This window comes from Hippocampus zosterae, chromosome 5, assembly GCF_025434085.1.
Source record: "Hippocampus zosterae strain Florida chromosome 5, ASM2543408v3, whole genome shotgun sequence".
NCBI lineage: Eukaryota > Metazoa > Chordata > Actinopteri > Syngnathiformes > Syngnathidae > Hippocampus > Hippocampus zosterae.
The window spans coordinates 12,407,356-12,435,037 of record NC_067455.1 but is presented as its reverse complement, the minus strand read 5'-3'; the positions used below and the strand labels follow the sequence as shown (position 1 = coordinate 12,435,037).

Sequence of the window (27,682 nt, the reverse complement as noted above, 5' to 3'; positions counted from 1 at the left end):
ACAGCACTTTGTATGCAGCGATGGCTGTTTGAAAGTGCTCTATAAATACTGTTGACTTGACTTGTTCGTGTGGTACTTCTTCTTCTTTGAAATAAAGCGTGGATAAAGAGGACGTAACACAAATGTGTGAATCATAAAAGAATAAATGTTAGGGTTTGGATGTGACCCCGATAGCACGTCAACAGGCAGGTATCGTGGAAGCCAACACTTGCCGTAGTTTATTTAAGAGTCTTCACAAAATCACTCGGGGAGAAGCACGAGGAGTCCAAGAGGAAATGTCCGCACAAGGAACAAGAAGCTGCAGGAGACGGCAACAGAGTCCAAACGAGCAGATAGGCATCAGGTGGGTGATGAGCTGATGAGTCTCAGGTGTGAGGTGCAGAGCACCCTGGCTGAGGAGGCTGCCTGGCTGGCCCCTCCCTAACAATAAAGGCTTTAAATGATTACATTTCATGGTAATATCTAATTTTAGGAACCGGAGACAGGCAACAAATGTTTTGTTTTTGTTTTTCCCCAGTGCTCTAGCTAGTTTATCTTAATTGTACGCCTTATATGCTGACAAATCACTGTGTCACTTAACTTGATTGAAAACAAATGTATTTTCTAGTGAATTTTATCTGCATCTATATTTGTTTTCCTCGTGATACAAATGGCACACATTAGTTGGAATGGCCTTGATACAGTTCTGAAGAAATCGTAATACACTATCGCCAAACCCATGCCACTCTGTCCTACTTGTTTATGCTGACTGCAGCTGTCTAAATATAGCATTACTTTATTGGTAGTGTTTCCCTTTGTGATTGTGGCATTATCTGTTTTTCCTCATTCTCAATTTGATTCCGATTCAGATGGAAAAAAAATTATGGGTCTGTTCATTAAAAATGTATTTAAACAAAAAATTATTGTTGGAGGAGATCAAGCAGGGGGAAGCGTGTTGTTGTGGACACGGCAGGATCCCTTCACCGTTCTCCACTTCCCCAGGTCCTTCGTGTGTTCGTTTGATTCGGGCTGAGTTGATGTGCGAAAATCAGAGGCTGGAAATGGAGAAATTCTTGCAAGATGTTTTACTGAACGTTCAGGGCACAAGTGTGAAACAACACAAATCGATTCGGGCTCCTGTGAGTCTCAGATTTCATCAGGAAGCCCCGAGCAACTACAGTCACACGTATACATAGGCATAATATATTAATTAGGGGCGGGCAGTCCTTCCCCTTATGTAAAATTCAGAGACAAAGAAAGTCGAGCAAAGTCCGATCTTGGCATTTTGACAAAGTACAGACCATATCTGCTGTGTGAAAATCTCGAGATAAGAGTTCCTCCCCAAGGGAGCTTGACAGCCTTCAGGAACTCTCCCGAGGTGGGAGACGCAAAAGAAGACACTTGTGGGCTGTTAATCACTCCAGGGGGAAATAGGACCCCAACTTCACACTACATTCTTTGTTTTAAGTAGCGGATGTTCAGGACAGGGACCTAAAAGTCAAAGTCGACCTGTAACATATATAAGTGATAACTTCAATACCAATGACTTGAATGCCATTTTGACACAGATGCAGTATTTTTCGATTCCTTAAAACTCTGCCCCAACTCATTCATCTCCTCATGACTGCAACTCCAGAAAGCCAAATTACAAGTGCTTTTCAGATCTGATTTTAATTAATGAGCCATTGGTCACAGAACTTCCAAAATAGTGTCAAGCGTCTGTGACAATACTTTACTCATTCCGATTGACTGTTAGCATGCCAATCAGTGCATAAGAAAAAAAAAGTACACAAAAGCAAAGCCTTAGCAAAGAAATGGGATGATCTTGTAAATTAAACTCAGCAAAATGTTGCCTTATGCTTCATCTACGTTGAAAGCTCAATTCTGATTTTTTTTTCTTCCAAATCCGACCAGGGCCACTTCCCTCTGTGATTCTCAATCAGATTTGTATCAGATTTATGTCAATACAACTGCATTCTGAACAGGTAGGTCACATTTATCAAACCTAGACATCACTGAAAGATCAAGCTGCACTTCGCCACAGGCAGGTGGCGGAGAGGAAGCGCTTCGGAGGGATATTGATAGTTTGAATGTACGTGAATCTGCGAAGTTGTTTTGAGTAACAGTATGATTGAAGTTTACATATTCCTTTAATTTATTCCCACTTGAAACTTGAAGCATAAAGTTAACATTTGTGGTGAGAGGAGTAATCCACTCACACAGACAGACGGTTTATTTACTACATGCGGCGATGACATGATGTCATCCCAAAAAATGTTTTCTTCCTCTATCGTCACTCCTCTGTAGATATTAGATGATGAAAAGATTAGACCCTACTTACTTCCACAAGTGCTACATTGTGATATACATCTTCTCTTCTTCGGCACATGTGGGTTACTTCAGGGACGTATATATTCACACACCAGGTAGACCCGAGCTCACATTTAATGTGTAATGTGAATGCATACAGCCCCCCCCCTCAGAAAAAAAACAAAACAAAAAAATCTGATTTCACCAAAAAATACAAATTGAGCGTTAAGACCTGCAGTGTGTACCTGGCCTAAAACTTGTTCTTGCTTATGAGTGTACAGTTTTGGGTAAGGTTGGTATGATAAATCATGATGTTGTGCGCTCTTTGACTTCTCAGTGAGATACTGTGTCATCCTGGCCACCCTACTGAAAAATACAGTACAAGATATGGCTGATGTGCCCCTGAACATGTTATCTTTCATCGCGTTTTTTAAAAAAAAGGTCAGAAAACTCTTTCGCCGTTCGTAATCTATCTCGGTCTACCTGGCAAGCTAAGCAGTTTTATCTTTTTTCCAAGTTTGGGAACACTTTATTCGCTCGCTATCTCGACTGCTCTCTAGTTGGAAAAAAATGTAGCCTTTATGTTCAACCCATCTATTTGGTTTTTTTTAAATCTACTCTATGTCCATATCCTATAGATTTATGAAATATTTACTTGTTAAAACTGTATCAAGTCTTGCCAGCTATAGCTACACTGGATAGATAACTTGTTACGGTCAAAATTACCATATTTTACTGGCAGCAGTGATCCAGTAAAATACTGTAAGTTTCAACAATGTGCTTATGATTTCCAGTATAATAGCCTGCTGTAAATGGATGTGTTGTTAATATACGCTGGGACAAAATTATTGGGTGAAATTTTCCAGAAAAGTCTGTCCAGTTTCATAACAAATGCTTAACTCATTCAGTACCAGCCTAGTCTGAAAAGACATTTAAAAACGTCTTTGGGAGTGAATGAATTAACGGTGTCGCTGTGGAGCTCTCTGGCTTTAGGTGTGTGATTTTTACATTTTTGGATACAAAAACAACTGAAGTTTCAAATTAGAAAAATATTTATTTGTTCACATTGTCTCTTCACGTGACGACATCAATCCATCGCAAAGGCTTTATTATTCATGTAAAAACGACGACAACAACAACAATGCTGATACATTTGTACTTCACACATGTGAGTGGACGTCGATACTCCTACATCATTTCGGTAAATAACAGCAGGAATGTCGCTGTTTGAATATGATGTTTGCCCTTCGTAAAGTGAAGTCTCAATGCAGGCAGGTAAAATTGTTTTATTTTCATGCGGTCGGCGGTGAACGCCTGATACCTGCTTTTTTGAACAAATGGGAAAAAACGATGTTGGTCCCTCAGAACGTGGGAGTGGTCTCTTATCAGGAACTCAATGTTTTGGCTCAGAAGCTTCCGTGAAGGTCTCTGGAAGCCAAGTGGACTCCCTTTTTCTCACATCACAAATGCAACGATTTTGACAAAGGGGATCCCAAAGCAAGGGTCCTTTTGAAACATACATGCATACATACATACATATGTGGACACATGTTGTCCTTTTTTCAAGTGTGCAACCCTGCAGAAAAAGTCTCCTCAGAACTCCAGTGCAACAACAAAAGTGGTGAAAAGTGGTTTTGTTTTTACGGCTATTCACATATGTACAACCACGTATTTCTTATAAATATTTCCACAACCCACAATACCCAGGATCCTGTTATGTACAGCATTTCTATAATCTTTTGATGTAAGGAATATGTCTCTCTTATTTATGTGCATAGGATAGGCCAAAAGCCCTCAGTACAGTTTCATTTCCATGTGCAACGACATGTTTGTGTCAAAGTATGTTCTGCTCCTTTCACTAATTAATACTTCCTTTTTTTTCTCTTGGTTGGTTTAGCAGCTGCATGAAAAGCCCCCTTGTTGTCCTGAGATGGGTGACAAAATAAATTAATTAATTTAAAATAGCAGACGTATAATAAATTAACTCGCCGGGATGTCACTGGGCGCTCTGGACCTACACATTCAACTTGTAACTTTTAGCACGTGGCCGGCATGACCTGCGGAACCACACCCAGTATAAAACCATCATGATCAGCCAGTAACACAAGTAGACCACGCAGCCAAAGATAAGAAAGTCCGTTTCCATTTTCTTGGCATCAGTGAACCAGTCCATTTGACTTTCTCTGTAGATTGTGTAACCCAGTCCTGATAATAGAATGGCTGCCCACACTGACAGCGGCAGCAGGGGCATGTAGTTCCCCACAATCTTCCGCCGGCCCGACGTCCCCCAGCTGCTCTTGTTCATGGTGAGGATGGCGAAATACTTTGCCGGCAGCAGGCTGGTCATGTACAAAGCCGAGTAGAGGGACATGAACACCATCACCAGGTCCCTGCGCAGGATGCAGGCGTACGCCGCTTTCACCAGCCCGATCAGCTGGATGCAGCACAGTACCCACAGGATATCCCACAACGTGCCCGTCCAGAACAGCTGGATGATGGTGGCCGTGACGAAGAAGGGGAACACCCCCGACACGATGGACTCGTATGTCATCCACAGGTGGTGCTTGTGCCACCACATGGCATTGAAGAGCCACTCGCGGAAATAGGACTTTGTCCAGCGGGTCTGCTGGTTGAGCCAGCGCAGAAATTGAGCTGGCGTCTCTGTGTAGCATTTGGAGCGAGATGTGTATCTGGAAAGGAAAAAGATCAGTGGAGACTCCACGTTAGAAGCTTCAGATACGCTGCCAGCCGGAATAAAATGAAAGAGCGGTCCTTCCCGACGCACTGTCAATAGGTTTATTGCTTGAGACAGTCAAACACACAAATACAAAATGAATACACTCACAAGGAGCACTGAGAAAATGGCAAGGTTGAATTAACCAGGCAGGGCAACCTGAGCTGGAGTCAGAGCTCTTGATGTTACGCACTCGGCCACCAACTACTATTGTATGGCTTTTATATTTAATACAGAGGAGTGACGTCTTTATAGAATGAGGGCCTGCTGACACAAATCAACTGTTAATTATGCTGCTTCCAGTTTCTAAATGTGTTTTCCTCTTCATGGTCATGGGAAACAGCTGACCTTGGCCAGAAGTTTCAAATTCTCATCGTTCCATCCATTTTCAATAGCATTCATCCTCATTAGGGTCACAACTGAGTTGGAGCCTTTGCCAGCTGACTTTGGCCCAGAGGCGGGATGCACCCTGGACTGGTCGCCAGCTATTTACTATTTTGCTTTCCTATAATTGTTTCCTTCATTTGGAGAAACAAAATTTGCCTTAAATGTAATGTTGCCGTGTATGTCCCACTTCCCATTGCTCCCGACAGAATGCCATGTGCCACAACCTTTGCCAATCAAACAGTGGAATTGCCTGGCCTGCTGGGTACAAATGACACGACACAAATTCTGACTAACAAACGGTTGACCTGATCAGGAAAATTCACTGAAGCAATTCAATGGCTTGACAGCGAATATTTTCTTTCAGAAATAAAGTTTTATATTGAATCACAAATCAGTGTGGTACACAGATTGGCGTCTGATATCGATATCATTAAGGCATGTGGCCAACCTTACTGTCACGAAAAACCACTGGCGGTGATCTTGTGCAATTACGGCAGCGCGATATATTGATTCTTACTTTGTGGCGTATCCCATGCTCAGCATACGGTTGGTAAGATGTCTGTCATCGCCAAAAGTGCAGTGAGTCCCTAAAAATTTCTGATTGTACCAAGATTCCAGAAATGCCTGAAGCAGATCATTCCTGTAGAGCCCTAAAACAGAAAAGCGACACGTTTATACTTATGGCTGCAGATTGGAATCGTGTCAATCTCGCTCCAGAAATAAACATACCCAAGGGTCCACTTATGCAGGAGACGCAGTTGAAAAAAGACTGACAAGACCGCTCTATGTTGAAGGCCATCCAATAGCGAAGACTGCTCATGAAGCTTATGTACGAGTCCTTCATGTTGAGGATCATCACATCCCCGCCGACTGCGCCGTACTTGGGGTTACTCTCCAGCACCTTGCACAGCTCCACTGTAGCCAGGGAGTCCAGCTTGGTGTCCGAGTCGCATACCTGTACAGATGAATGGGAAACTGTTAGAGCATGTATGACATATAATTGATGCCGTCTGCCTGTCATTATTGTTGTACGCTCTGTTTATATGTTGCTGCTCCATTTGTATTAAGGAACACTTTTTTTTAAGGTTTATGACTACCGTACCATGTACGCAAATTTCCATTAGCCTGTCTACAGCATTTAACATTAGATGTTAGCATTAAGATAGCGGGCTTAGGATAGACAAAATGAATGGCTTAAATACAACACTTGTGCGCTCTTTTGTCCTCATGAGTACAACGATTCGCTCCTTTCTTTATGAACATGACACGGGATGTAACAACGTTATCACTGGGAAAAAGCGAAGGCTTAAAACTATCTGCTAAACTGTTGTATCCAATGTCCCAACCGATTTGGAACCATCTTGAATCTCATCTTAAAGCTGCCCAATCTCTCCACATCTTCAAGGGGAAACTAAACACTGAATTATTGTGCCGGCATTTCTAATTTGTTTGAATCTACTGACTGTGATCAATATCCCATTTGTCCGTAAACTCTTGATTGAATTTATCTTTTTGTGTTTTGTTTTGTCTTGCTATGTGTTTAAATATCCTGAGCCGCCACTAAATAAGTAGCTTCTAGCGGTTTCTCTGTCGCATGTCGTTATTGGGTAAAGTTCAGGTCGCCCTCATCATAAATATGCAAGGTGATACTTGACTGTAAGTCAGGTCAAAGTCAAAGTAGCTGTCCAGTTGGATTTGCAAAGTTATCTTACGAGTGAGGGCAATGAGCATACTAGTGCATTGATCTTAAACTAAATGTCAAGAATAGCATATAAATGTTGGAGCATTTGTTGGTATCCAACGACAGCAATGAACTGTCTTACTGAGGGCAAAGAGCAAACGATCACATAAACCTTCTTCTGCATATCGAGGATATTGAAAAAAAATGTCCAACATCCTGTGGGGAACCTGCGTGAGAGAAGAAATCGACTTACCTGGATGTAGTCGACTGATGATCCGAGGGCCTTAAAGGCAGTGTACATCACTTCCCGCTTGCCCCCCCATTTCTGCATGATGCACACATGGCTCTTGGTCTGAATCAGGTGCTCCACTTCCTTTCGTTGGGGGTCCTCTCCTTCAAAGAAGAAGCTCACAGCACCGGTCTCCTCATTGAGAGACACCTTATTGGGGTCCCACGTGTGGTAATTGTTGTTCCACACATAAGACGCTGGGTCCTGGTCGGCAAACACCTCCCTGAACATCTCCATCATGTAGCGGTCATCGTCGCTGTTCCCGTCTACCACCATAATGATGCGCAGCAGCTCAGATGGGTACTGGAGGGCCCGGACAGAGTTGAGGCACTCTCTGAGGTAGACGGGGTCCTCCTGGTAGGCCGAGATGGTGAAGCCGATGGTCTTGGTGAAGGTGCATGGCTTTTTGCGGTTCCTCATCTGCCCCTGCTCGATGAAGGCGAAAAAACTCTGGACCAGCACGTGGAGTGAAAGCAGGAGGCCATAAAAGCCGAAGGAGATGATTCCGTACAAGGAGGTGGCCAGTTGGAAACCTTCGACGTAGGCCCACACCATCACACCAAGAACGACCAGCGCAAAGAGAAACGTGAAGATGGCTCGGAGTATTGAGCCCAGCTTCTTGAGGAGAGGTTTCAGCTCCATTGTGTGTCTTCACCTATATAGAAAGCACACGCACGGGATAAGATGGAAGGTCAGTGCACCTGTTCAAGCGTGAAAAGAAGAAAAGCATCCAACATAGTCAGCGAGTGGTTTTATGAGGACTTGTTAAAAAGAAAAGTCATTGCGAAAGTAACAGGCTCTCAGACCTACTCCAAGTCTGTGCCGTCCTCATTTGAAATCATACACACAAACATTAGAATAACAATTGTCAAAGCCAAGTAGATTATCGTTTTTTTGTCTCGCCTGATTCCGGGGCTATTTTAAAAAAAAGGCAGCTAAAAATAATTCCAAATGCCATGCTGGAGCCTATCTCAGCTGTCTTCGGGCAAAGCCGTTTGCCAGCCAATCACAGAAATAATAATAATATGTATAACAATTATTTTTGGATTTAATTATTATTATTATTGGTAGATATGCTGCAGGGTGGACAAATGACTGGAGCAAACACTAATTTGCACACAATGAATAAGATGATTTATATTGCTTGATAGTTCTTTTTTTAATAAATGCTGTGCATAATTGTTCTAGTATTTTTCGTCATAATTTTAAGAGCAAATCTATTCAAAATTGAAAATCAATAGTATTTGTTTTCTGCAATCGTTAAAACTCGTACCTAGAAGCAAAGTGATCCTTGGGGATCGAGCTGTACCTGGCGTTGCGCTCTTGACGCATCCACTCTCGCGTAGCTCCCGTGTGCGCGGTCGTGAAGGACTTTGACTTTATAAGCTCCCGACTTGGATGTGGAGAGCCATCTGCGCGCCGGCCCAGGAGTGAGTGATGATTGAGCGGCGCTCCCCCTGAGTCAGCCGTGCGTCAGTGCGCCTGTGCAAGGCGGTGGTCCCTTTGGCTGAAGAGCGCGCCCATACGCGCTGCTTTGTTGCCCTTTTTTTCTTCTTCTTTTTTTTCCTACTCAAGCATCACCATGCATCATGTCTGTCGTCCTCTGATTCCGCGAAGAAAAACACCTCACTTGACTTGTATTGCGCGGTCCTGCCTGGGCTTTTTATCTCTTTAACTTTCCCAGCCAAGCTGGCAAGACCTTTGAACTCACCCCCCACCACCACCGCCACTGATATTAAATGGCAACCCATTAAAAATCATAAACTGGAATACTCTCCACCCTTTGTAGTTTCACTTTCATTCATACATTCCTTTTTAAAGCATTCGACCTTTTAAAGTTAACACAAAAGCAATTTTGGGTTCCATCCATCGAACAATTTTCTGATCCTCACGGGTCGCGGGGATCCAAGTGTTTTCCTATCCAAACCAGATGCCGTCCTCTGCTGGCCGTTTTCTTACACTACCCATATAAAATTGCTTCCCCCCCCCCCTTTGGCCAAGTGTAGCAATCGTGCTGACACAGCGTACAGTCTGTATTTATGGAGAAGCAGATACTTATCTAACTAAAGTCTAGTAAAAGTAAATGAATTGATTCCAATGATTTTCTTCAGGGGGAAGCCGCATCATTTTTTTCTTTGCAACATGTTGTTTTTGCCTCCACTGTAGTCTAAACACAGGATTCGGATTTATATTGCGTCGATGGGGTATGAATTCAGCAGCAAAATCGCCCCGTTTTTATTCATCTCAAGGGCGGCAATTTTGTCACTTGCTGTAGACAGAAAATAACATCACGTGCCGAAGAATTTACGTAGTTGCCCAATCCACATCCATCCATCCCTTTTCCAATCCGTTTCTCCTCGCGTGTTTCGTAGGCCTGCTGGTGCCTATGAGTCTCCATCTGGCCTCTAGCGTTGTCTCCAAACATTCAGAATCTTGAACTATCCCACCTCCAACTCAGCCTTCTGGTCTGTCTACTGTCCTCCATTTCCTTTGGCGCTCTTTCACAGATGAGCCCTTCCACTTAAATCGCACGATGAGAGGATTTTTCTTGGTTCCTTTTTTCTTCTTCTTAATTTTAATGAACTGACACAACGAAATTAAACGTGTGTCATAGAGATGCGGAGCCAGGAGAAAAGATCACAGCGACACAACAACCGAGCTCACGTACCTATCAATTTATGTGCCAAACATGCCTCATCTAACAGTAACATGCATGTTTTGGGGGACCGTGTTCCCTCATCGCATCATGTTATTCACATGGCCCTCTAGGGAAAAATGGCCTTCCGCACGACTGCCTGAAACATTTTCTGTTCTTTTTACAAGACAATCTGTTGAGCTCTCATGAAAGTCCACACCCTTCCTTAACCGCACGAGCTGCTTGAGCCATCAGCGTATGCAGCACACACTCCATGACAGGCACAAATAGAAAAAGTCACCAGGCAGCTGATGTCATGTGAAGCAGCTGGGCCAGTCCATGAGCAAATGAGAGGAGGTCAGTTAAATGTGTTATTATTCTGACCTTTCTCTTTGGGATCTGTTTATGTGCTCGAATGGACTTTACAGATGATGATGTTGGAGGATGACGTTTCTTTTAAAGTCAACTTTCAACAAGATGACTGCATTCTTGAATGACTATTCAATGGAAAACATGGCATTTTTAGTCTAAAAACTGCAGGGTTTTTTTTCTGCGTGAGGGGTGGGTTGTTTTTTTTTGGCTGACGCACACACACACACACACACACACACACACACACACACACACACAATAACTTCGACGACATTCAGATAGACCATGGTTAATTTTTAGAGGACTTTTAAAGCGTAGTGCATTGTTATTTTTAAAATGTGTTAGTGACAATTAATTGAACTGCAGATAATTATATCAAAGAAACAAATACAGTAAACGTACATATGAAATGGTTTATTTGACGAATATTTTTTTTGTGAAACACATTCAATTAGCAAATAATTTTAGGAGAAAAATGAATCAGACAATACATAAACAACAAATTAATACAGTTTATTCCCCATGACTAAATGAACGCAAGAACTGTTAACAGGTTTAAAGAGCTTTCTTGGGCCGCATTGTAAAACTGGGCAGGCCGTACTTTGCTCAGCTCCAGATGTAAGGTCGATTGCGCATAACTCTGTTAAACAATGGCCTTGGCGCAAGGAAAGAAACGAGGCGATATAATTCCGTTGCTGTGAATTTTGTCAACGCACGCCCTCTCCAGTGAAGCGCAAGTCAGAGCTGGGCGGTTGCTATGGTAACAACACGTCAACTTCACCTCGCGCTCCAGAAGTACAGTGACCAACATGTTGCCCGTAAGGTCCAAAATGTCCAAAAGGATGTTACAAAACCTCGCGGAAAGCATTTGCAAGAAACCGATCCACTGTGAGTATGATTCGCTCTTTATTATTACGATTATTATTTTTGTTTTATTTATTTGGAAACTAGGCTTGGAGTGTTTCACCATTGGGCAACTTTTGTCATGATGATGCGCTCATTTGTCCTTGTTCTTGTTTTACTGGGCCTAGTCAATAAAAGAGAAGTTGAGTGCCTCATCAGAGAGTTCCATGCCTTATTAGAGGAGCCGGCGAGTTCTGCAAGGTCAGTCGGCGGCTTGGACAGATGGAAGTTAAGAAGCTTCCTGCACAACGCCTTTGGACTCACAAACGACACCATCATGGATGGGGGTACAGCACTCTATCACATACAGTGGATACAAAAGCTCTACACACAAATATTCAGCTGCTAGTTTTTTGGGTGAAAAATTAAACAGCTTGCATCAACATGAATAGGCACGTCCAGTTCGTGGTGATATAGTTGTGCCGTACTTTCGCCACGTGACGACTTGCCTTCATTATGTATATTTATTGCCATGGAAATATCGGGGTACCCTTTTCCTAAATGAGACCTTTCAACACTGAGAAACCTTGGGTACCATGGAAAGTCAGTAGACCATAGCACGTGCTCACTCCCATTTAAGATGAGTTTGAATGTTATTAGTGACGGTAATTCTCAACACAGCTATCCTCCATGCGAGGGTGTGCACACTTGCGCAACCATATCATCTCAGTTGTTTATTTTTTGTTCACTTCTCGAAAAAACAATTTCAATTGAATTATGAAGGCTTTAAATCACTTTAATGGTTGAATATGTTTTGATTTACCTTATCGTTTTATATTATGAAACCAGGTATTTGAACAGAGGTGTGTGGACTTTTTATATTCACTGTATATAAAGTCACGCTATTATTGAATTGGTAATAGTACTCACAATGTGTACTGCAGTAGAAATACAGTAGAAGCTTGTGTAACAAAAAAAAGACCAGGAAAAGTATTGTACAAGTACAGAACGAATTTACTAAAGTAAATGCTCTTAAATCGAATCACGTCTAAAAACGTTTTTAGAGTTGTTTATAGACTGTACTTGTTTTGATAACATCAGGTGTATAGGTATAGTTTCTCTCTAATTAACTTTCATTGTTCTCATACCAGAGATCTGTTCCACGAGCCGGTCGTTAGCCTCGGGGACCGGCTCGAGTACCGGGGGGCGGTCCTTGGACCGAGGGGCGGTCCTTGGTCCTCGGCCTTGGCCTCGGAGTCAAGTCTTTGGCCTTAGCCTTGGATCGTCGGTCCTCGGACACAATGAGAAATTAGAGCCTCGAATATCTTTTACAAGGACCGCAAAATTCACGAAGGACAATTTAATCCTAACCAAGGAAACCCATATTGATGTACTAACTTTGGCGCTTTGAGAGGGGCATGTCTGCCACTGACAGGTAGCAGTTAGCGCAACGTATAAAGAGTGGCATCACAGTTCGTTTCAATCACGGTTTGTTGCGTTCGCGATCGGCAGTTGAAATAGCCTGTAACGCCTTTCTTTAACAGTGGTGTCTTTTATTGAGTTATTTTTGCACAGTCGTCACGTTTGTGCGGTCGCACTAGAATGTTTGTTTGAACCAAATAATTTGCGTTACAGCTGGAGTCAATAATGTCGGCAGTTCACTTCCGGGTTTGGCCGTTGGGATTTGGAGTCCTTTTGCTCGATTCCAGTTATGTTTCCTGAATGCTTTCTCATATTTGGAAGAATGAATATTGATAATACATAGTTTTAAATCATGGTTGATTTACTTATTTATTATCATCATTGTGAAGTTGAAGGTATTAATTAATGTAGTATTAGCGGTAGTGGTAATAATAGTAGTACTCAGAGAATGTTTAGAGATTCAGCCATCTCGTTACCTCTGCGTCCAGCGTCCTAGACGTATAATTTTCCCACGGGACGCACAGTTCCAAACAATGTGCAAAGTTGTTGCGCCGTTGTCGCAGAGATTCCTGGTTTACGCTGCTGTCCCTCTTTTCTCCATGAAAGACCCTCAAACCTCAATCAATCAGCATACCAACCATATTTGACCTTTATTGATCTTTTTACGTTATGTCATGATCACCCACAGAGGAAGAACCTGTTCAATTTTGCCGAGGATCTGGATAATGGTGTAAAGAAAATAATTTCTTCTCATGGAATCCCATATTGGTGCTTGAGTAAAACTTTCAGTACATTTTATAAGTATAATACCGAATTACAATAGACGATATCGCAACGCGCTTTACACATTGAGCAGGCAATCACAAACACAGTCCCACAATTTGAACATGTCATCAGCTCAGCCTTGGCAAATCTCCATGCGACTGACTCAAATGAATGACAGCCTTTAGATTTGGACACATTACTGTATTTTTTGGGGCTCCTCCACGCCACCTGTAATATAAGCCAAATGTGTCAATCTATTGTGACATAAAATATGCTAACCGGGAACGAATGAGCACTGTAACCTCATACTTGACGTGACCGTTGCTCATCCTGCAGTGTTCCGGACATTTGACAAAGACAATGACGGCTTGGTCAGCTTGAAAGAGTGGATTGAGGGACTATCGGTTGTTCTTCGGGGCACCTTGGACGAAAGAATAAAATGTAAGTCCGAAAGCATACAATACCAAGGAGAACTTCTCTCACTAGGACTCTTTTCTCTCCCGTGCTCCATCATTCCTGTAGACTGCTTTCACGTGTACGACTTGAATGCTGACAAGTACATCACCAGGGAGGAGATGTTACAAATGCTGAGGTACAGTCTCAGACTACCTGGGGAGGAGGACCCTTACGATGGTATCAAAGACCTGGTGGAGATCACACTCAAGAGGATGGTGTGTATCCTACTGAACAGAAAAAAGGACAGAAATACTGAACTGGTGGACATTTTAATTCTATAGATAAAGACGGGCAAACTAAGTTCACCAGAAAAAGTTACCACTGGATGGTGGACCCTCACATAGTCGTGGTTGAGCATTCACGGATTTATACATTCAGAGAATTTTGGGAGGAATTTATTCCGTTATTAGCGGAAACCCCCACTTATTCACCCCCCCCCCCCCATTGATCGCCGCTTATGCACGTTAAATAAAAAAAAAAATCACTACATTTGTTTTAAGTTCATGGTATCCTCCACAAGGAGGAAAAGATCTTTAAATCAAAATTCCATTGCTCCTATGTCATCACCATTCTCAGGATCACGACCACGACGACAGGCTGTCTTTGGACGATTTTACAAATTCGGTGAAAGAGGTGAACCACGTGCTTGAGGCTTTTGGAACGTGTCTCCCCAGCACCACGGTGCGTTCGATCACTTGTCAAGCATCTTCACCCAAAAGACCTTCTTACACTGAAGACGTTTTCTCTCTTTTTACAGAGGATTGAGACTTTTCAGCAGCGTGTTTTTCAGAGTCAAGTGCAAGGATGAGGCGGTCTTTCAAATATCGCTGCTTTTACTGGTGCAACATCCATTTTCTACGGCGCTTGTCCTCATTCAGGTTGCAGGTGAGCTGGAGCCCATTCCAGCTTACGTTGGGCAAGAAGCAGAAAGCACACTGGAATGATTGGCAACCAATCAATGGCTTGGCACATAGCCATGCCCATTGACATTCACACCTACGGACAATTTAGAGCAGGGGTGCCCAACCAGTCGATTGACTTGGGACCGGTACCCCGCGAACTGGTGCCAAGTCAATCGGGGTAGGTCGAGGGGAAAATGGATTAAAAAAAAAAAAGTGTGTGTCTGTGTGTGTTATATTTGTGTGTTAGTGCATACTACACCCTAAGCAACTTCTCAGTTTCACTTTCACAAAAAAAGTATTTAAAAAATACTGTATAACAAAGCAGGTCACCTTTAACCTACGGCGGCTCGTGACCTTTCTCACCGGAAGTTGTCCACGGTCAGAAGTCTGCAATTGTAGCTTGCGATCACAGCTGGTACCTTACATTGTTTTTATTTTTATTATTCTCATTCAAAGTTTGTTTTATGTACAATTCACCGATGGCACTGGCAAAGAATGGGAATCTGGAATGCCAGGAGAAAAAAAAATTAACGATAGACGTGAGCGACGATAGTGAAGGCTCTGATTCCTTTTTACAAACTCACGCGCTCTTGTATCTACTTTATTTTTCTTTTCGTTCGTATTCTGGGACATTATGGCTGTTGCTCATCGTGTCATGCGTGTTTGTATGCGTGCAAGTGCGATAGCGGGTCAATCGTGACAGGTCGGTTGCTTGAAAAGTCGTGGTTTAATTTGAACCAACATTTTCATTACTTTCATAAGAAAAAACCCAGAATTTTGACCCAGCACAAACAATTAAAAAAACGAGTTCATGATTCAACTCAACTGTTTTAGAGTGCACACAAGCATGGAAAGAAAATGCAAAAATGTGTCAAATCAAAAAGATGTGTAGTCATTTCAGTGGTTGTTTTATGAATATATGTGATGAGAATATCAAGTCAAGATCAAATTCGCCGACGTGGTTTAATCTTCTTCCCCACTGGTTTGAGGTCCGGAACAGATTCCACCTATAAAACACAACAACAACAAAAAAAGTAATCTTATTTAGGAACGTTCATTCATTATAAAGAAATTAAATGACAACCGGGATGAGCATTTGACTAAGGCTGGATTTATGCTGCTCTTTTTTTGCTCTCATAATTTGGATATGCATTACAGCAGCGTGAATTTGAAAAAAACAAAACGCATGTAATCTGATATCATCAGATCAGAATCTGGCCTCTTTCAAATGCGAATGAAAATCTTGATATGTACTGGATATCTGCTAATGTGAATGCAAAGATTGTGGATATGAAGTATCCCATGAATGCTAGCTTGCCATCATTCAAATAACTCCGTGTTGTGTATAAAAGAAAAAAAACTCACAAACGAACACCATTTTTTTATAACACAGCAAAGCTATACAGAGACGGAAAGTGATGTGTGAAAAAGTGATCATTGCGGAAGGACACTGGTGGAGAAAAGCGCTCTTGACCCTCACTTATGTCATGATCTGTTAGTTTGTATTTCTGATTTCATCTGCTTTGTTTGCCTTGTTGTTTTTGAAGAATTCATCCATTTTCTTTTTTTAAATTCATTTTGCACTCCTGCCTAGCCTCCCTGCTTCCCTGCACTTTGGTCTTCAACCATGCTGATTTCAAAACTAGTAATACCTTCATTTGTTTTGTTCAAGTAAAAATGCAATGAGACGATGAAAGATTTTTGTAGTTTCACGGTTATAATGGCCCCCCTGAGGGAAGACATAACTCCAAAGTGGCCTGCGACGAAAATGCGTTAAGACAGCCGTGGTCTACAGCCTCCAAATTGCAATCAGCACCTCTGCTGGTTGCCCTGCATTTTGACCATTACTGACATTAATTGACCCAATTCTCAACTATAAAAGGAGGCGATATATATTATGTATACTAATCATCGACTGTTATCGATGGCTTCTTTAATACAAATATTTGTTGACAAATATGAAAAAGTCCATTCTTAATCTTAATCTTTAATTAGTACCGTCTAATATGCTACAAGACAAAAGCGACATGCTACCTTTTTCATTGTGTTCCTTATCAGGTTGACAGTTGTGTTCAGAGAATCGTTGTCCATGTCCACTTCAGGAGTGTACTCGAGTTTTGGTCCGATGAGTGGCTCATTTTTCCCAACGAGCTCAACCGGCGAGTGTGACGCGAGCTCTTCCATTTTACGTTTTCTGCTCTCCAAGTGTGTCGTCCTCGGTACAAACGTGACTGCAGGCGGCTGATTCGAACTCGGTGTAACGCGTGGACCTACAGACTTATGTGAGTGATTTTGGCAAAGGCTTAAGTTTGATGCGGCCGCCTCTTTTGCATCAGCAATGGCATTGTGCAGTGTTCCCATTTTGTCCTCCGTTTGTACAGGCCTTTGGTGTCGTTTGTGTGTGTTGTTGTGATGTTCCTGAGGAGGAAGTGGCAGTAGAGGAAATGATGAATGATCGTCCACGTTCCAACATGCTCCTTCATTGTCATGGGCACTCGCTTCATAGTGAGTGGTGATGACAGCCGGTGTGGGTTCTGCTGATGTGGGCTCCTTGTTCACTGCCGCTTCCTGCTCCCTCTCTTGGACTTTAGATCGAAGAATACAAATTTACAATTAAAAAATGTAAAACATACATTGGGAAAATGCAAGACAAATACACCATATTTTTGGATTGGAAATGAGGCTGATCATGTTTTTCAGCGGATCGGTATGATTTTAAAAAGAGTAGATTCTTTTTCATTTTCTTAATTTCTAAAGTCAATAAGAAAATATTTTATTTCTTGACTTGATTTGAACCGATGCTGATTTTCAGCCTTATACGAAATGTATAATCTTGGGATGCCTTTATACAAATATAAAAGAGAATAATTTTAATAAAATAAAAATCAATCTTTTTTTTCTTGTTTTCTTGTTGTTTCTTTTCAGTTTGGCCTGAATACTAAGAGTAGGCGTGCACCTCTCTTTTCCGCCATCCTCATTACGTATCTCCTCCGGTCCTGCAGCTTCACCCTGGTGTCCTCCACAGTCTCATATTCCGGGACGTAGCAAACATGCAGCACACCGCCATAAAAACTCTTCTCATCCATATGTCGTTTGGCAGCTCTGAAAAAGACAATTTGCGTTAGCCTTGTTATTCAGATGGGATTCATATTGTGAGGCATTCGATAACATTTTAACAAGGTAAAAATACTTTTGTTACAGCAATGAAGTAGATATTTTTTTTACGTATTTGAATTGTATGAGTATTTATTTTTCTCACAGCTTTTGACTTTTAAGACCTATATTAGAAAATGTTAGCATTTTTATAACTCACTTCCCAACATTAGCAAAAAAAGGGGGGGGGGGATAAGTTGTTTTGGTTGCAAATTTTTGGGCCGAAACTCTCTCTTGGTTAAAAAAAAAGACATGCAGTATACATAATTTTTTTTCCTTCTCAGTACCAGCACTATGTGAATCATTATAGAGGAAACTATTTTGCGTGTGTTTTTTTTCTTTCAATGTGTTAAGTTTATATATCATTGATAATATATCATTGACAAAATGCAATGTTTACTTTTGTGAAATAGTATTCTACCATTACTTGAGTACAGGAGTAGAGTTCTGCTTTCACCTTCACCAGTATGTTTTTTTTCTTAAGGCAAATATTTGGACTTCTTAAGTACAGATTGAGAATCCTTTTACCACCGTTATTGCATTATTGTCACGAAACAATAGAATGAACCTGGCACTAGTGAGCTTCTGGAACTTGACCAGGTAGACTTCCGTGAACTCCTCCGCGGGGTACTCGTCCAAGGGTCTATACTCTTGCACGACTCCATACAAAGCGCACAGCTGTATGAGCTCAGTCATAACTCCAATCGCGGGGACCCCTTGCACCATCACGTAACACGACTCCAAATTGATGGTGTACACCTGACAAGAAGATAGAAGAGAATAAACTGTGCCCACTGCAAAGATGTGCGTTTACCTTCTTTTGCGTAGGACAAGAAAGCAAAGCTATCGATCACATTCAATTCTCGACTTTATATAAGATGACACGACTTTTTAGATTACCTTTACGGCCCTGGCTTTCCTCCCCTCTCGATATTTGGGTCGAGAAATGCACACTTTTCGCTGTTCGTGGTGTTTGTAAACATCGGGAGCTTTCCAGCAGCGACTCTTCGACGCCGCCATACTTGGTGGAAATGTGTTTCCGCTAGCGCTCTTTGAAAATAAGAGGCAACTGTCAAAAGCAACTGGATGTTTGAAGTACACTTCACTGTTGTGCTTTTGTTTTGAAGTACGACAGGAAGTAATTTAAAAAATAGTATATTCAGTACAGAAAGTGTCTCAAGTGCTCCATGGCATTTGAACCCTGAACTGAACGGAGCGGGGAACGCTGGCATTCGCCGTGGGGTGGGGCGCAGCCAGATTGACCCCCCCCCCCGTCCCCCATTTACATTTGCGCAATTGCAGCGTCCTTCCGCAATCTGGGGACAAATTGACCTTTATCAACATCTCCTGAAAATCAATTGATAACTCAGAGTTTTATTTTAGGAAAAAGAAAAGACATGACACTGGTCAAGATGTTCCAAAATTTACAACAGTGTTTCCCAATTTCCAATGAACATAGTCACGTTTTTAAAAATATGTCATTAAATCTTAAATCACATCAAACAAAAATGTCACAAAATGTATGTGTGATGAAATGATGATCTTGTTTCAGTTTATACAGATCACAAAGTAACCTAGTGTGAAATCTAGGTTTGTGTTGCCTAGTTGAGCAAACAGCTTTTTTAATCTGTTGACCGGCAACGGGCATGTCAATTGTACATTCTGCCATCTAGTGGGAGAGCATCTAAATGTTCTGCCTGGCACTGTTTATCACTGGCATTGATAGATGACCCATCCATCCATTTTCTGAATCGCTTTATCCTCACAAGGGTCGCGGGAGCTGGAGTCTACCCCAGCACAAGCAACAATTCACGCTCACAATCACGCCTAAGGACAATTTAGAGTCTTTAATTAACCTACCATTCATGAGAACATGCAAACTCTACACAGGAAGGCCGAAGCCGGGATTGAACCCTGCACCTCTGCATTTGGTGGTGGACGTGCTAACCAGTTGAGTCTAGATGGCGGACACTGCGCCAGTGTGCGTGGCGATGCTCCTGCCACTTCGGTTTTATTTTCTACACACACACTCACACACACACACACACACACACACACACGCACACACGTATATACTGTATGTATGTATGTGTGTGTATATGACCAATTAAATAGAACTTCATGATTTCCCACAGCACAATTGATTATACGTCACAGCACACTAATAATGGTTGGGAATCACTGCAATAGACAATAGATTGCTTACCTTTGTGACATTTTTAACCTATTGGCAGGCTATTGACAGCTGAATTGATCCACAAGGCTTTCAAATAAAATCTGAAATCTTTGAGATTCCAATAATGTTCCAAATGGCTTCCTCACAGATCATGTACACACGCTCCTTCAGTCGCTCAAGACTTACTGTTACATGTACTGTAAATAACCAAGTACACTATTTTTTGTTTGTTTCCCCTGCATTTAAGTTCACGCACAACCACTAAAACATGACCGTCCAATTGCACTTTAATGCAGAGCAAAGCCGACTAAATACTACATTCGGAACTACACTCTCCATTCAGTGATTATGGACAAAAGCCAGAGCGTGTAAATGCTTTGCAATTTTAAAGCCACATCGTGCACAGTGTCGCAGTATATTTTGCTCTTGTGATTTACTGTTGTTTTGACAGTAAATGTCATGTTAGAACATTTGTGTTCTGCTCAGGACCATTTTTTTCAGCCATTTTATAAAATCATAGTTTGTGGTGGTGTTAAATAATTTGGAAAAGATTGAGCATTGCCAACATCAGCGTAATGCTTACCAATATTATAAATCGTTGCACACGAATGAAAGCCCTTGGATGTGACCAAAAACATGTCAGTCCAGTTATATTGCACCTATTAACGTTTCAAATAAAAAAAGGAATTCACACGGTCTGTGCTAGTGTGGGGAAAAAGTGGCAGAAAAGCACAGCTTCTCACATGATTTATTTTTAGTTTTTTTTTGCACCCACATGCTGTGTGTTTCCACAATGATAGACCACAAGGACATTTCACGATGTTCTCACATCAGTCTTCTAAGTCTAGCCTGCTATCATTGTCTTCTTGATCCACGTGACGTAATTGCACACTTTTGTATACACCCCGGGCTTATTTCTCAACGCACAGCCTTTCCCCCACGACACAATTCCTTGGAGAACGCCCTCACATGTCATTGGACCCCCAGAGTCACCCTGTGAATGAAACAAACACATTCTGACGGTGGGTATGTCTTCAAGAGGCAGGAACACACTGTGAGGTGGCATCTTCAAATTACCTGACACGAGTCTTTGCCTCCTTCCAGATAACCGGCGCAGATCATGTTGTCAGTGATTTGGAAAGGATATGCATTAAAACATGCATCATCACTCAGGAGAGGGACATCCAGGCACTGCAGCGTATGAGGAAACCTTGCTAAATAAGAATAGATGAGTGAGGATTCAGTGTGCGCAGAAAGCAAATCTGCTTTTACACTTTGATGATGTTTTTTTTGTCTTTTGTTTTGTTTCTCTAAAGTCGACTAAAACCAAGCTGAAATCAAATGGCTCATTATCAAACAAATGAAGTGAGGAGCCAAGCACTTACTATACTATTGTTCTTTTTAAATATTCTCAGCTAGGCCTGTTCAGTGCCAGGTACCTGTACAGTACGTAAAAAAATGCAAATAGGTGATACAGAGAGACCACCTTATAAAAATATGGTTTTACCCTCCCACATGCTTTTTTTCTCGGAATGGCATCACAATTAGTAAATATACTGTAAAAGCCCATTAAAAGGGTCACTTAAAAAATGATGGTACGTATAGCGAATGATGAAATAGCAAGGGAACATGGTCGTGTATTAATAATTAACAAGTGTTCAATAATGCACCTGTGATATTCTCAGCTTTATCTCTGGCGATATGGTTGATGCTCCATGTACAGCACTTTGTATGCAGCGATGGCTGTTTGAAAGTGCTCTATAAATACTGTTGACTTGACTTGACTTGACTATATGCTGCAGGGCTGACTCTCTCCACATTTCACTTTTATTTTATTATTGAAGATGGACTATTGTCACTTCAGCCAATATGTAACTTGTTTCGGTTCCAGATGCGTTCATGATTTATGTTATTCACAGTCAATGAACTAAACTGTTATTTAGAGTTTTAAATGAATAAGTACGTAATTTAGAGGGAAAAATAGATTACTGCAACAAATAGAGGACTCTTGATCATATAAATGCTTCGTGGGTCAGATTCATATGTGAATTCATACGTATGTGTCTTGCTGGCCATGCTTTTCCCACCTCTGCTTTAACTTACTAAGCCGATCTTACCAAGCTTTCTGACATCTTGCGTGTTGTCACTCATTATAGCAAAGTTGTTCTAAAATTTTAAATGCATTTTTTTCCCCAAAAAGTATGACTTGCACGAATTTAGTCACATGACTCACAGCCTTCATCACTGGGGCGGATGCTCCCCCAACCAGAGACATGGCACATGGTCCCATCAGTGGCACATTCAGAAGGGAGTGTCGCAGGGCGCACGTGGCTGTTCAGAGAGGCGGGTTCACTCAGTTTGATGAGCATGATGTCGCTGTCCTGTGTGCGAGGGTTGTAGTCGGGGTGGCGAATGAATTTTGCAGACATGATGTGCTGTTCAGGGCCCTCGGGCTCCCAGATGTCGTGCTCACCCAGCCGCACCTCGACATTGGATCTGGATGAGGCATATTAAGCGTCATGAATAGTCCTGTGTGGAGGCTCATGATTTAAAAGGTACCGGTTATAGTGATCTTCTTTCTCACTTTGTTCTGCAGTGGGCAGCAGAGAGCACCCACTGTGGGGACAGGAGAACTCCTCCACAGAAGTTGTATCCCGTGAAGAGAGACACTTGGTAGGGCACTGAGTTTCTGGGACACTCGTACCCACCAACTATCCTGTCGTCATCTTTCAGGGCAGCTGCAACTAAAGTTAACAAACCATCAAAGTAAATATCAATCAGTCATCACATGTACAGTGGATATATACAGTACATGTATATAGAAACATGCTTCCACTATTTAATTGACCTGTACATCTCAAATTATATGTTATAATTTTTATTTATTTTTTTACAATTGCACGCACCGTCTTAAACTGGGGTGTGGCTTTGTTCAGAATTAACCAATCGCAATCAAACTTCAAACAAATGGCAGTCAACACACACTGCCACCTTTGAAATTGGTTTTGGTTATGTAAGATTTTTTTTTTCACAGAAGCCTTAATATTTTGTGCTAACACTGGCTGCTATTTAAAATTGTTCACATTTCATCCATCTTCTCTATCTCTCCAGTATCTCTAAAAAAAAGTGCCCCAAAGCAAACCAGAAATATTGGAATCATGTCCAAAAGGTTCAACTTTGGTGATCGGACCATAACAATTTTTCCCACGTGTTTTGAGATTGTGATGAGTTATTGTCTGGCCCGGCGGCACGGTGTTGACTGCTTGGCACGTCAGTTTCACAGTGTAGATGTCGTGGGTTCTATTCCAGGCCCTGGCCTTACTGTTCAGATTTTGCGTGTTCTCCCCATGCCTGTGTGGGTTTTCTCCAGGTACTCTGGTTTCCCCCCACATTCCAAAACCATGCATGGCAGGCAAATGGAACACCCTAAATCAGGGGTGTCAAACTCATTTTTATCACGGGCCACATTGGAGCCACCGTTTCTCTTGGAGGGCCATTATGACTGTCAAACCAAATGAAGTCAAGAATAATAGTTTATTCAACGATAGTTGAAGTGACTGTGATGAGGACTTTGGTCACAAGAAAATGCTTACAATATACTGTATGGTATTTATTATATATAAGAATTTGAAATTTTGCGAGATTTTAGCAAGCATCAATCATGGAAGTTGACATGTTTGATTTGTTTTTGCGGGCCACATAAAATGATGTGGCGGGCCAGATCTGGCCCCCGCGCCTTGAGTTTGACACAAGTACCCTAAATTGTTCTGAGGTGTGATTCTGAGTGTGAATGGTTGTTTGTCTATGTGTGCTCTGTGATTGGCTGGGAACCAGCTCAGGTTGTACCCAAAGACAGCTGGGATAGGCTCCAGCAAACTTGCAACCCTCGTGAAGATGAAGCGCTTGGATGGATGGCTGCATGGATATTGTCTGTCCCAATGGTGCAGTTAAAAAATATTTGCCCACTTCCTGATTTTTGTTTTTTTGCATATCTATCACCACAAAGGTTTCACATCATCAAATCAATATCACTCAGAGACAACCCAAGGAAATACAAAATGCAGTTCTCAAATGACACACAAAAAAAAATCCAAACTTTTTTGACCCTCTGTGTAAATACTTGTCACTGCACTGTACATGTGCCCTGTAAATGTCTGGTGACCTGTAGATGAGGCTGCCTTTTGCACAAAGCCATCTGGTATCTCGGCTCCCTGCGGCCCAGCACACAGAAAGCCATGTCGAAAATGGATGAATGAATGTTTAAATGAGCTCATTTTTGCTTTGATGTTAGTTAGGTCTCTTGTTCTGTTGTAGGCCACAGCCGGCAGTTTCCTAACTGTTCCTGGACTCCATCTGCCTGGAAGTATTCACGGCTTTTGACCGATTGAGACAACATGTGGCCACAACCCCTCCTCGGCATGAATCGGCATGCACTGGAGGAGCAAAAAGTAATATCCGTGCTCGATGTGCACCAACAAGTTCACCAAAGGATATATAGACTTAAAACTATGTTGGAAACCACATATCGATAACGTGAAAAGAAAAATAGCCAAGACCGTAGGGATCCTCTACAAAACCAAGGAAGTGCTAAATAAGTGATCTTTGTACACATTATAAACTTCATTATTATTACCATACATGACCTACTGTGTGGAAATATGGGGAAATGCCTGCAAAACAAACACACTCCCTATTCTCAAGCTACAAAAAAAGCAATTCGAATTATTAATAGATCAAAATATACGGAACCCACAAATGCACTATTTATCAAATTAAATATGATGAAATTTTATGACCTGGTTGACTTTAAAATCGCCCAATTAATGTACAAAGCACACAATAACCTGCTCTGCCAAAACATTCAGAAGTTTTTTGAAATTCGAGAAAGCAACTATGAATTAAGAGGTACCAACTTATTCAAAAAACTCAAAACAAGAACAAACATCAAGCAAAGAAGTGTATCTAGCAAAGGTGTGAATCTGTGGAATAATCTCGAAACGGACCTAAAAATGAGTAAATCGCTTGCTGAGTTCAAAAACAAATTCAAAAAAATAGTACAAACAACCTACACCAATCAGAGTTAAAATGATAAATTCTAAACATTAAATATAATGATAAATCAGAACTAAGTTGATAAATAGAGAAAGGTATTGCAATATCCATTATGAATACAAGAGAAAATTGACACAAGAGTGCCAGGGTGAGGATGTATATAATCCCGATACAAACCAAAAGTTGTGAAAATATCACGGTTAAGGGTAAAGTATGAGCCTTAATGGAGACTTCTTCTTACTTTTTCTTTTCTGATTGATATAAAAATGATTTAGTAGATATAAACACATAATGGGGTAGGACTAGATAAGTTTTTTTTTACTTCATCCTACTCCCTTGAACATAATAACTGTGTTGAATGAAGACTGATTTCTTTCTTTTTACTTTTTTATCTACCTTATTTTCTGTCAAATTATTACTGTATATGTTTTATGTTCAATAAACAAACAAACAAACAAACAAAGGACCCCCTCTAAATGTCAATGGCAGTTTCAAGGACATTTTGGAGAACTTTCAAGCATTATCAACCGGTACCGCTTGAACCAAATGAGGTTCCTTGCGACCAACACCTTGGCTCCAAATTTAAAGCCAAGAAGACACCTCAATGAACAATGCTTCAGTCGGTCTCCCGCCGACGTTTCCGTTGGTGATCCTGTCAAGAACCATGTTGAAGATTGGAATTCTTTCTGCATGACCCGGTTCATTTCTGTGGCCTCAGTACAACGGGAAGAAATAAAATTGAGTAAATTCACCACACCATTTTTTTCTGGGTGGGGATTTAGGAGTAGCCAGGCAGCCATTGGATCATTGGAAGAATGGCTGACGCTTTGAACAAAGAACTAACATGTACGTAAAGGATCAATACTGTACAAAGCAGTCCAGCCAGACTACCGCTAATTAAGGAAAGCTGTGTCAATCAAACGGTTTATTCGATGACTTTGGTAAATATGTATACTGTGATTGGCATTACGTAGTGATTGTTTTTATTTCTTTAACAGAGGGCGACCATTGAACTCATCTTTAAATCCACACTCATTTAGCTCAAGATGAAATAATTATGAGTCACGCCCCAAATATAATAATAAGCCAATTTTAATACCACACAAAGACAAAACAAGTAAACACGATATATTTTTATTTTGGGTTTTTTGATACGCGAGAAAGTAATTCCAAACCCATTTGAGCCTATGTGAAGAAGTAATTGGACAGCTCATTTCATATTTTACTGGTCACACGCAGGCGTGACCAGTAAATTTCATGAAATTAAGAAATGACTTCTATCGATAAATAACTGCTTTTGCAATGTTAAAATGGGCACCGTGTCTTTGGCAATGTTCAGCGCGATAAACCTTGCGCTCCACCCTCCTTTCTTGTTACACAGAAAACAATGCAAAAATGGTTCTGCTCATGCTTTCTTTTCAAGACAATAAAACTCACCAAATAAATCGCAAGAGTTGTACAAATTTATTAACACCAAATAGCTGAGTTGGCAAAATTAACTGCTTTTATAAAGTAACTTTGCTGTTCACTGCCTTGTTGTTAGTCAAGTGCAATCAAGACATGGAAACCACTAAAAAAACAGAGTAAAATAGATACATTTATTTTCAATCAGTCAGACAAATAAAGTCTAATTAATTGATAATCAATTAAGTGCCCAGCTGCGATTGTTATGAAAAGTCTGTGCTTCTTTGCTATAGAATGCAATTGATTTTTACTTTACCTGCAATTCCACAGAGAGCAAGGAAAACCAACAGCTTCATCCTGAGTCCAGCAATGTTCATGTGACTTCAGGATATTCCTCTCAGCAAAGTGAGTGTTCTTATCGCCATGGGTTTTTTTTTTTTTTGGTCACACCTCAAACATTAGACATCTGCTCCATTACCCATAAATTGATTAAGTTTACAGTTCAGTGGATTTGGTGTTCGCACAGCCATGTAAAAACTAAACCAAACTAAAAATACAAATAAAAAAATGCATTTTAAATGTTAAACAATTTGAAAATTATTACCGGCTATAAACATCTGTTGAAAAACAACAACAAAAATAGCTCACACCGAGGCTAGTCATGCTGACAGACTCATGGCCAAAATATGTTGATATTGAAAATAATAATTCAACCTTTAACATGTACAATTATATTGGAAAATAAATCAATAACTTATGTATTATAATTATTATTCTAAATTTTTGAAATGTTCAACCGTGAGGTTTAATGACAGAAATGTGTTGACTTTGCTTATGAACTTTAAGTAGCTTTGATTCACAGATTCCAATCTTTACAATTTGGGCTATTTTTTTCGATGCATGTTGGTGTTTTGTTTGTTCTTTTGTTTCAGTAGTGTCGATAGCTCATTGTAATGGCAGGAAGTTTGTAGCTATATATCAACACGTGATGTTCTTAGTGTCACCTTCCACATTGCTCAACTAAAATGCGAGTCACCTGTATGCTGCAGTAAATAATTCATTTTAGTTTATGGTTATTAAATCAGAAATATGAATTCATTATGCAGTGGCTTTCTGAGTCAG

General features: G+C 41.1%; 4 protein-coding genes across 5 annotated transcripts; 1 reads left to right on the top strand and 3 right to left on the bottom strand.

Annotated features, from left to right (window-relative positions):
- Window positions 1-3,320: 3,320 nt before the first annotated feature.
- On the bottom strand, window positions 3,321-9,104 carry has1 (hyaluronan synthase 1). Of its 2 annotated transcripts, none has more exons than XM_052065476.1 (5): window positions 8,654-9,104; window positions 7,345-8,035; window positions 6,140-6,365; window positions 5,928-6,060; window positions 3,321-4,979 (listed from the first exon to the last, which is right to left on the bottom strand). In XM_052065476.1, the coding sequence occupies exons 2-5, from the start codon at window positions 8,020-8,022 to the stop codon at window positions 4,304-4,306; spliced, it is 1,713 nt and encodes a 570-aa protein (XP_051921436.1). In that variant the 5' UTR covers window positions 8,023-8,035; window positions 8,654-9,104; the 3' UTR covers window positions 3,321-4,303. The 2 variants fall into 2 exon arrangements, with proteins under 2 accessions (XP_051921436.1, XP_051921437.1); XM_052065477.1 differs by having other exon boundaries at window positions 8,690-9,104.
- A 1,906-nt stretch (window positions 9,105-11,010) lies between these two features.
- clxn (calaxin) lies at window positions 11,011-15,161 on the top strand. The gene is made up of 6 exons (XM_052065558.1): window positions 11,011-11,275; window positions 11,419-11,577; window positions 13,754-13,858; window positions 13,940-14,088; window positions 14,450-14,554; window positions 14,631-15,161. Exons 1-6 carry the CDS (start codon window positions 11,197-11,199, stop codon window positions 14,679-14,681), a joined length of 648 nt encoding a protein of 215 aa, XP_051921518.1. The 5' UTR covers window positions 11,011-11,196; the 3' UTR covers window positions 14,682-15,161.
- Window positions 15,162-15,483: 322 nt separating this feature from the next.
- On the bottom strand, window positions 15,484-18,991 carry rbm48 (RNA binding motif protein 48). Its single transcript, XM_052065518.1, has 5 exons — window positions 18,829-18,991; window positions 18,497-18,687; window positions 17,732-17,877; window positions 16,810-17,360; window positions 15,484-15,782 (listed from the first exon to the last, which is right to left on the bottom strand). Exons 1-5 carry the CDS (start codon window positions 18,946-18,948, stop codon window positions 15,720-15,722), a joined length of 1,071 nt encoding a protein of 356 aa, XP_051921478.1. The 5' UTR covers window positions 18,949-18,991; the 3' UTR covers window positions 15,484-15,719.
- A 1,843-nt stretch (window positions 18,992-20,834) lies between these two features.
- LOC127600762 (trypsin-3-like) lies at window positions 20,835-26,973 on the bottom strand. Its single transcript, XM_052065552.1, has 5 exons — window positions 26,877-26,973; window positions 22,689-22,848; window positions 22,338-22,600; window positions 21,182-21,318; window positions 20,835-21,098 (listed from the first exon to the last, which is right to left on the bottom strand). Exons 1-5 carry the CDS (start codon window positions 26,935-26,937, stop codon window positions 20,949-20,951), a joined length of 771 nt encoding a protein of 256 aa, XP_051921512.1. The 5' UTR covers window positions 26,938-26,973; the 3' UTR covers window positions 20,835-20,948.
- Between the last annotated feature and the right edge of the window lie 709 nt (window positions 26,974-27,682).

Bases quoted from the DNA above. Each gene is read 5' to 3' on its own strand.
- has1 (XM_052065476.1), bottom strand. From the start codon at position 8,022: ATGGAGCTGAAACCTCTCCTCAAGAAGCTGGGCTCAATACTCCGAGCC. The intron at 6,366-7,344 runs GTAAGTCGATTT...TCATCTGTACAG, and splicing joins CATCAGTCGACTACATCCAG to GTATGCGACTCGGACACCAA. The intron at 4,980-5,927 runs GTAAGAATCAAT...TTTCCTTTCCAG, and splicing joins AGCATGGGATACGCCACAAA to ATACACATCTCGCTCCAAAT.
- clxn (XM_052065558.1), top strand. From the start codon at position 11,197: ATGTTGCCCGTAAGGTCCAAAATGTCCAAAAGGATGTTACAAAACCTC. The intron at 11,276-11,418 runs GTGAGTATGATT...TACTGGGCCTAG, and splicing joins TTGCAAGAAACCGATCCACT to TCAATAAAAGAGAAGTTGAG. The intron at 14,089-14,449 runs GTGTGTATCCTA...CACCATTCTCAG, and splicing joins AGATCACACTCAAGAGGATG to GATCACGACCACGACGACAG.
- rbm48 (XM_052065518.1), bottom strand. From the start codon at position 18,948: ATGGCGGCGTCGAAGAGTCGCTGCTGGAAAGCTCCCGATGTTTACAAA. The intron at 17,878-18,496 runs GTTCATTCTATT...TGTCTTTTTCAG, and splicing joins CAGAAGCTCACTAGTGCCAG to AGCTGCCAAACGACATATGG. The intron at 15,783-16,809 runs GTAGCATGTCGC...TGTGTTTTATAG, and splicing joins TAAGGAACACAATGAAAAAG to GTGGAATCTGTTCCGGACCT.
- LOC127600762 (XM_052065552.1), bottom strand. From the start codon at position 26,937: ATGAACATTGCTGGACTCAGGATGAAGCTGTTGGTTTTCCTTGCTCTC. The intron at 22,849-26,876 runs GTAAAGTAAAAA...TGTTAACTTTAG, and splicing joins TGCTCTCTGTGGAATTGCAG to TTGCAGCTGCCCTGAAAGAT. The intron at 21,099-21,181 runs GTAATTTGAAGA...TTTCATTCACAG, and splicing joins GAGGCAAAGACTCGTGTCAG to GGTGACTCTGGGGGTCCAAT.